Here is a 9,463-nt window from a genome sequence, read left to right on the forward strand (position 1 = left end):
CTTTCCATGTGTATTTTAGAGTAGCTCTTTAGTCTGCTCTTTATTTTTCAGTAAACAACATGGCATGAGCACTCTCAGCAAAAGTCCTAGAGTTCAAGAGGCAGAAACATTCTAAGTGAAACACTGCTCATCTATACTAATATATTTCCAAAGATAGATAGATAGATAGACAGACAGACAGACAGACAGACAGACAGACAGACAGATAGATAGATAGATAGATAGATAGATAGATAGATAGATAGATAGATAGATAGATAGATAGATAGATAGATAGATGTAAAGATTTTGTCATGCAGGCATAATATCCTATTGTAAAATTGCTTGCTTATAAACAGTGGTCCATCAGGTTACAATGGCCTTACTTGGACCATCCTAACTTAAAACGTAGGCAGTGCCAATCTGTGGTGCATGGCATTGGCAGATTTCACTGGTATAATGCCTGTGATTGGCTACCGTGAACAGCCAATCTGTGTATTATATTGGGGGCAAGCAGAGCCAATCAGTGTGTGCTCTATATAGGGCATGTTCAGATGCTGTTGAATTCCGCTGCGGATAGTCCACAGTGGGTATCCACAGTAGCCGTTTTTTTCATTGGTTTCTATACCTTTTCAGGTAACTTAGTTCAGACATTGCTGAAAATAACAGTTCAGAATTTAGGCTGCGGTGCAGAATTTTCACTCCACAGCATGCACATTCTGCTGCGGAGAAGCAGCGGAATTTCACTGCAAATTTTCACCTTTGCAAAACAAGCGCTGAAATCTGCGGCAGGTCCGCTATGATATCCACAACGTCTGAATTACTTGTCAGATATGTAAATGATGCTGCAGATTCGTTGTGTAATTGCTGCAAATTTGCAGAAACATATGCAGCGGAAAAATTCTGCCTCATCTGAACATGCCATTACTAAAGTGCATTTACTGATTGGCTACCTAGTGGCACCTCTCTGTAGTACAGTACTCTATATATATATATATATATATATATATATATACTGTACTGCTCTCTACTTGTGTCAGGATGAGCCGCACCTTTGGACAGCTGGTGAGGATGGTCCCATGTTATTTTGCTGGTACACTGTATATTGTACAAGACCCTGAAGACGCTCCTGTTCTCAGAATAGAACGTGATTTCTAGCTTCCAGCAGATCTTTTCTGACATTTATATAAGCTCCTTCTTTATCTGTATTTTTTTAAGTCTTTTTTTCTCATTTTGGATTGTTGCTTTTAGGGCTTCAGAACCAATTACTAATTTTGTATAGAACTATGGCCACACGTTATAATATTTTCATGTTACAAAGGTTGCCCTGGGACAAACTAATATTGCAACTTAAGGGAGCATTGTATATGTGATTTGACCTGGTCAGTTACACATATAGAATAGCTGAATTTATTGTTGAACTGTTTACTTTTATGTACCATGTTGAATAAAGATTTGCTTACAGTACTATGGAAAACAGCAGATTCATTGTTATATCAGGATGTGTTGCGCCAAATGGCAAACTCAGCCCTTTCATAATGACAAACTCAGCTCCACTATATTTGTACACCTCTCAATGTATTTGTGTATTACTTTTGGATTGATAAAGAAAGGGAACTGTAATTACAAAGATAACTGTGAGTAATATAGCACTTTACGCCATGCAAATGTTAGAACATTGATTTTTGTATTCACACTAATGGAGAATAATTGCTAATAGGAAGATCTAATTTTGGATAAATTAATGGATTGATTTCCCAATAGTAATCTTGTTTAATGATAGGCACATGTATAATGCATATTCAGTTGTATACATTCGAACTTGGGTGGAAATGTATTACAAATTTCAGAAATCCCATAAATAATATAGAAATCTTGTGAATTGTGATAAAATGTAATATAATATACAAGATATACATTACTCTGAAAACATCTATGAATTTCTTTTTAACGTGAGTTGCTGTAATATTGATCTGCATAAATTATGTTAGTATAATTATATTAATAGGGTTTCAGACTTTAGCATTTGTCACAAAATGAAATAGATGTGTAATTACTAGCACATTTTATCAAAAATGAGATTCAATTACAAAGATTATAGTTCTAATTAAAGGTTCTCATTATAAGACCCTCTACTCATCACCTTTTTTGGCCTAAGTTTATTGTATACGCCAGTAAACGCTCCCGACTTTTATGTTAAACTTCGGCTGTGACGGTTGCCTGACAGATAAAACAACAAAGGTGGGTGGGCACACCAAATATTTAAGGAGTGGAAAGCATTTGCCCTATAGTATAATATAACCAAAACTAACACAAAAGCAGGGCAAAATTAATTTGCATGCACATCCAGCCAAGAACAATTCCCAATATATTTACAACCAAAAAACAAATGAAAACTCTGTATACAGATGTGTTAACCAGCGATCCATGATAAGACCAACCATTAGGTGTATTCAAGCCCCCCAAACAAATCTCAAATGTTGGACTACTTATTTATTTTGTCCTGCTTTTGTGTTAGTTTTGGTGGCATCTATCAGCCACAGACTATTATGGCATCTGTTTAACATATATGTCATGAGCTTTCAATAGTTTTTCATGCTATACAGATGTAGCCATCTTTATCTTGACTTTTAACACATTAAATACACAGTGGCAAGATCCTTTATCTTGACTTTTTCAATGACTTTTCAATGGCTTTTGTTGTGTGATATCACGCTGCAGTAAGTTATCAGAGTCAAGATAAAGATGGCTACATCCATACATTAAACGAATACCATTGTAGCCTCATTACAATATATTAAGTCATGCTTGGGACCTTCCCTTACACATTTGAAAACTTATACAGACTAACTTAAAAATGAAAGAAATATCCCTCAATGCTATTCTAATGCTATTCTAAATTCTAATACTTGAGTTCCACAGCTCCCTCCTCCTATGTAGCAGCATGGAAAAAAAAAGATTGGCCCTGTACCCATCAACGTTACTCGGCAGAGAATATGGGAGAATATTCACACCTGTTCTTTTTCATATAATATTAAAGAGGTTGTCCGAGATACCATCATATTTTCAAAAACCCCTTAAATGCATGTAATTTATAAATGTAAATACATTTGTAATATACTTACATTTTCCAAAGTGGCCCTGTTTCCAGATCGTGCCGTGGGGAACTTGACTGGTGACGTCACTCTCTGCACTGGCTCTGCCGCTTTGTTGATCTTGAATTCTTTGCCGGGTATACGACAGGTCACTTGTCACGTGGTGTATATCGGCTTGTTCTGCTTCACAGCTCATAACGCGCATGCACTGTCACTGCTGTTCTCGCGGTCCCTGCTGTTCACGAGATAACAGCAGGGGCCGCGCATGCGTGTTACAACAGAACAAGCCGATATACACCACGTCACAAGTGACGTGTCGTATACCCGGCAAAGAACTCAAGATCAAAAAAGCGGCAGACCCAGTGCAGAACGTGACTAATTGTGCTCCTGCCTTCTCCTGCAGTTTGTGGCAAAAGAAATTAATGTCTGACAATAACTATTTGCTGTCACATTATTAGCCAGAGAAACTTCCACCCTACTACTCTCAGTTCTTCCTGGCAGCCAAATTCAGAGACAGAACACCCTCCCCCCCCCCCCCCCCCCATATGCCAACACTTGAACAACTTAATTTTTTCCTATAGAATGAAAAACATGGTTTGGTATCAATGTTGAAATGTTTATATGTCTATCAGGGACACACCAGAGCTTGGTGTTGGTGGAGGGGGTAGTTCACATCAGTGAGGGAGGAGGTAACTAATTTCTTCTTCTCATAAAACTGACTGAGAAGGATTATATTAAATTTGTACTACCCACAGATACCACTGTTTATCATTTGAAAGCCCACTTGTAACCCCTTAATGCTCCATGACGTACACGTATGTCATGGAATGCCTTATGTTGAGTTTCCTTGCTGTACATGTACATAATGGTAATGGCACAGGCACGGAAGAGTTTATAGAGTAACTTTGGCTTACCAGAGGAAATATTTACAAATATGTGCTTGTCCCCAAATATGTGATTAGAAACTCAGCTTGAAATTGGGTTATATTTTGCTGGACATTTTGGGGCCCTGTTGTGTCAAAATCTGGGACCATCATGGATCCTCTGATGGACCAATTTGACCCTGTCCACAGAAAATATGTTCACTTATAGCAGTCCTTGTCCCTAATCTAATTACCGTGCCATAAACGCACCCACACACATCCCCCCACACCCACATATATACACTGCCAATTCTTGTAGAAGATCGATTCATCTACAGGTTATTTTAGGCTTAGTACTATTCATTGGATTGCACAGTAGTAAACAGGTAAATGTTGCAATGGTGCCTTGGTATTAAAAAATGATCGACATATATGACTCAGTTATAATAAAGGCTAATGGTTCACTCTTATGTTCTAGGTACACCAAAATGAAGACAGCCACCAATATCTACATCTTTAATCTTGCCCTAGCAGATGCCCTTGCAACAAGTACCCTGCCCTTTCAAAGTGTGAACTACCTTATGGGAACATGGCCCTTTGGTAGTATTGTATGTAAAGTTGTTATATCAATAGACTACTATAATATGTTCACAAGTATTTTCACTCTGACTACAATGAGTGTTGACCGGTATATAGCTGTTTGCCATCCAGTGAAAGCTCTTGACTTCAGGACACCACGTAATGCCAAAATTGTTAATGTCTGCAACTGGATTCTTTCTTCAGCAATTGGATTACCTGTAATGTTTATGGCAACCACAAAAACTGATAGAGGTGAGTAATTAAAAATTGTGTTTTGATATGTTTTCACACCAGTACTACCTTAAACAAAACATTTTTGAAACATGTAACTAAATAGTTTCCCGCTAGATTTTCCACTAATAATTTGTGCAGCGCGTGGATAAGATTTGTTCATATCTCATCCACTCTGCTGCTACTGTATTATGGTGCAGATTTTCGCTATAGGTGAACCCAGCCATACCATTACAATAGTCTGATGTAGGAAACACTACGGCATTAAAGAAGCTCATATAAGCTTTTGGGGGATTTATCAACTTTTATTGACCAGTAAAATTGTGAATATGACTGTGTACTAATATATACTATATAGTTTTACATAGATTTCATCTATATTTAAACTGTAGAATGCTGTTGGAAGGGGAAAATGCACTTCAAGGAATTCAATTAGTCTAACAAAATGGTTTATTTCTATCATAATATAATCCTAGTTAGTTCATTGCCATGGAAGATGATGGCAGTTTAAAATAAATGAATAAAAATAATATTTTATCTTAGCTTTAGTTTAAAAACCCACTATGGACAAAATTCATATAGTGCAAGCAGAAGGCCTGAGGATGCAGTGCCCGATACAAGGATTTACAAAACAGAAAGATAGAATCCCTGTGTCAAGCACCCCTCCCCCCCCCCCCCCCACACACACATGTCCTGCACTGGGAATAACACAATGTATAATTTTTGCCCAGATTGTTCCTGTAGGGTTAACTTGTAAAATAGATTTACTTTTACATTCACATTTTACTCTGTCTTTTCCTTTCATATGTTCATTCCGCTTTGAAAGTTTACCATTACATAAAGGGATATTCCCAACTCACCTATTTATGCCATACCCACAGTTTATGTAGTAAATGTGTAATTGGTGCTGGTCCCACCTTTGGGTCCTGCACCTATCGGAGGTCTTCCAACCAATGTCTTGCCTGATTAGGCGACTACCGCATCAAGGCAAAGAGTGAATAAAGAGGTTGACACGCATGTGTGCGGCTCTCTCCATTCAGCTCTATAGGAGTTACGGAAACAGCCAAGCTTACTTGTGTTCTCCACATAGGTGTGGGTCCCAAGGATGGGACCTGTCCCTATCACAGATTTATGGCATATCCACTGGATATTCCATAAATTTGTGAGTTGGGAATTGGGAGCCACAGTACCTCCAGTACACCCTATATAGTATATATACTCCTAACCATGTGACTGTGTTTGATCCTAACTTCCATTTCAGTTGCACTACTAAACAAGGGCTTTGGACACAGAAAAGGTTTGTCAGCTACATCAGAGCAGTGGGGGTCCAGGGGTGCTCTCCACTTCAGTATTCTGCATGGACTGTAAATAGCTATCGATTTTAGATTGCATATTCCTAGAAATCAAATTGTCAGACATGGCTTATTGGTACTCTACTGACCACGGAGAACACAAAAAACAGCTTGACAGCCATCATCCAATTCCCATGTATTTTTCCTGTTTAATAGAGAATGAATGGGGCAGTACCTCACACACGTGTCCACCGCTTCATTCTAATGGGGGACACTGGAGCCTCGCTCTCGTGATTGCTTGGGGTCCAGTGGTACCCTCAGCGATCATACATTTATCACCTATCCTGTGGACAGGTGATAAATGGTTTACAGGGGACAACCCCATTAAAGTAGACCTGTCATGTTGAATACGCAGTCCAATTTGCAGGCAAGAGGACTCACTCAATGATTGTCAGCCTACCCTATGTGAGTACATAAAGCGATAGCTGTTAATGAATGAGTAGGAACACCCACTAGACTCCTAATTAAAGCAAGGATGAACAGGGATTTAAATGAATAAATTAGAAGTTATACTGAATGTTTTCCAACAAAACTATATATCAACCTGCTCAGCTTCTCCTGCTCTGTCACATGCTGCCCACAGATCAGACTGCATATTCAGCCTTACAGGGTTGCTTTAATAGACCAAGTTTCTCATTTGCAAACAGAAGAATAGCATGTGCCAAAAAGAACTAAATAAAAAATAAACTAACTTCTTTTTATGTTTTTAAGGGTCAACTGATTGTGCTCTTATATTTCCACATCCTTCGTGGTACTGGGACAACCTCCTAAAAATATGTGTCTTCATATTTGCATTTATAATGCCAGTCCTTATCATAACAGTATGCTACGGGATGATGATCTTACGACTTAAGAGTGTCCGAATGCTTTCTGGATCCAAAGAAAAAGACAGAAATCTCAGAAGAATAACCAGGATGGTCCTTGTTGTTGTTGCTGTGTTCATTGTCTGTTGGACTCCAATACACATATACGTGATTATCAAAGCCTTGATCAATATCCCTCCTTCTCTTTTTCAGACAGTGACCTGGCACGTATGTATTGCTCTAGGTTACACAAACAGCTGCCTTAATCCAGTTCTTTATGCTTTTCTAGATGAAAACTTTAAGAGATGCTTCAGAGAGTTTTGCATCCCTACATCTTCAACCATTGAGCAGCAGAACTCTGCCCGCATGCGTCACAATACACGTGACCATGTATCTACTGCCAACACAGTGGATAGGACTAACCATCAAGTATGACTAGCCGTGGAAATGTCAAGTCTGGATTCAGGAGTTCCTGCAAGAGATGACATGAGTTCCGAAGTTACTCAGATAACTACAGGGCTTTAATTCAGTGATGGAATTAAACTTAAATAGAACGCTTGCATCTTCTCTTGGCACAATTACGTCCAAGCACTTTTAATAGGAGATAAAGATTGTCACTGCCCAGAGATGGTATTTTCTGTCATGCGCAACACAGGTATATTGCATCGGATATATATATATATATTATCAGTGAACAAATGCAGAATAACAAGAATGGTAATATGTAGGAAAATATATTTTCAAATTTTAAGAAGAATTATATAATTCTATGGGTCTACAAAACTACACGCAATGAAGATAGCTGGCCAATCAATTGTTGGAAACCTCTCTAATGACTCTGTGGTCTTCTGTAGCCACCTAAAGACAACAACAAGTGTCATCAATGGACTGTAAATAACCTTTCTATACACAATTTTCTGTGCCAACTTCAAAACTATTTCCCAGGGTTATACTTGACTCTTGTTTGCTCATGTATATATTAATAAAATGCTTAGTGATATTCACAAGATGAAGATGCCATAAATAGGCATAGCCGGGCCGGTAAAGAAGCAAATCTACCAAACAAAGAGCAGTAATGAACTTGTAACATATATTATAATATTTGAGAGAAAACAACCTAAAAGCCATAATACAATACAATGCTTGTAATACCAACATTTTTTCAAGGGTAGACAAGTTAATATATTGGAGCTCATGGAATTTTTCGCCTGGATAAGGACATTTTAAAAATAAATACGCCTTCTTTAAATCCTTCAAAGTATGCTTTGGCCTTCAATGAATACATGTAAACAGTAAAGTATTTATATTACACGATGTATTGTTGACATTGTTGACCATTGTAGAAGGACTGGGTAAAATGTTGCCGTTTGCATGCCGGCACCTACAATTTTTGGGTGGAAAAGCTGGTCAAGGACAATATATGTGCATGTATAGATGGTACTGACCGAAAAAAAGTAAAATGTTAATTGACAGAAAAAATATTTGGAAGACCATTGTAAACAACAAATATTCTTTATTTAACATACACATATAGCAATAGGAAAAATATTTTTTAGCTTGTTGACCTTTTATAAGTGTGGAAATTCAGCCATTGTTGAAGAACTAGTTAAAGTTGTTTAGTTACATTTTATTTCCATTTGCCTAATGTGCTTGCCTTGATGGTGTGGCTAATATCTTCAGCTATATACGATCAACCCATATATCACTATGTTTACATAATTCTGTAATTTATCATAGCGGAATATATTACAATAATAAGGAGTAAATAAAATGTTATTAATTTATTGGTTTATTTTTTATTAAACATTGGTAATTGCACAAAATAAGGAAATCATGATCCACACTGTATGCTGCCTAATAACTATTCCTTCTAAATATTATTTTTTCTTCACTCAATAATGTTATGTGTATATTATCATCTATAGTCAATGAATGATCCCTAAGTAAATGATAGAAAATGACTATGTTTAATGATACAATTTGTGGCGATTACTTATACTGAAATCTATCACGCTATTTTTAACAATTAAAAATCTACCTTTTTTATCATTGATTGTTATATCACTAATAAGGCTAATCAGAGGTGGAGTATTACAGTTTTTCTAGAATACAGGTAATTCAGCTATGATGTTACTGTAATGCTGTGTGTGCAATGTATAAGCTGTCGACTACTGCGTACTGTGTACTCTATTAGCATTTATCATATAAATAAAATTGATCTGCTTTGTGAGAGTTAATTTTTTAACATACTGTAAAGATTATGAATACAGTAGATGTGACTATTATTGGCATGGCTCAATTAATTGCCATATAATGGGAATTAATCATTTTAAAAAAAAAGGAAACACAGTATGCAAAAAATAACATAGGACCTACCCGTGATATAGTTTATAGGAGGATTGCATTTATGATGGTAACAGTAATAATAATTATAATAATAACTATTCTTATTGTAATTATTACAATTAATAATATTACAGTACAATTGTCTATTATTGTCAATGTCACTGATATTATTATTATAGTTTTCATTATAATTTTTTGTATTAAAGGCTATGTAA

At 36.7% G+C, this 9,463-nt stretch overlaps 1 protein-coding gene across 1 annotated transcript in view; it reads left to right on the forward strand.

Moving 5' to 3' along the window:
- The window catches only part of OPRM1 (opioid receptor mu 1), an 89,803-nt gene extending 80,676 nt beyond the window's left edge, over nt 1-9,127 (forward strand). The window contains exons 2-3 of the mRNA XM_075862884.1: nt 4,416-4,768; nt 6,811-9,127. Of these exons, the coding sequence (XP_075718999.1) occupies nt 4,416-4,768; nt 6,811-7,337 (880 nt within the window). The 3' untranslated portion in view covers nt 7,338-9,127. The remainder of the gene's footprint in view (nt 1-4,415; nt 4,769-6,810) is intronic.
- The last annotated feature ends 336 nt before the right edge of the window (nt 9,128-9,463 follow it).

The sequence above is a fragment of the Rhinoderma darwinii genome, chromosome 4 (assembly GCF_050947455.1).
Source record: "Rhinoderma darwinii isolate aRhiDar2 chromosome 4, aRhiDar2.hap1, whole genome shotgun sequence".
NCBI lineage: Eukaryota > Metazoa > Chordata > Amphibia > Anura > Rhinodermatidae > Rhinoderma > Rhinoderma darwinii.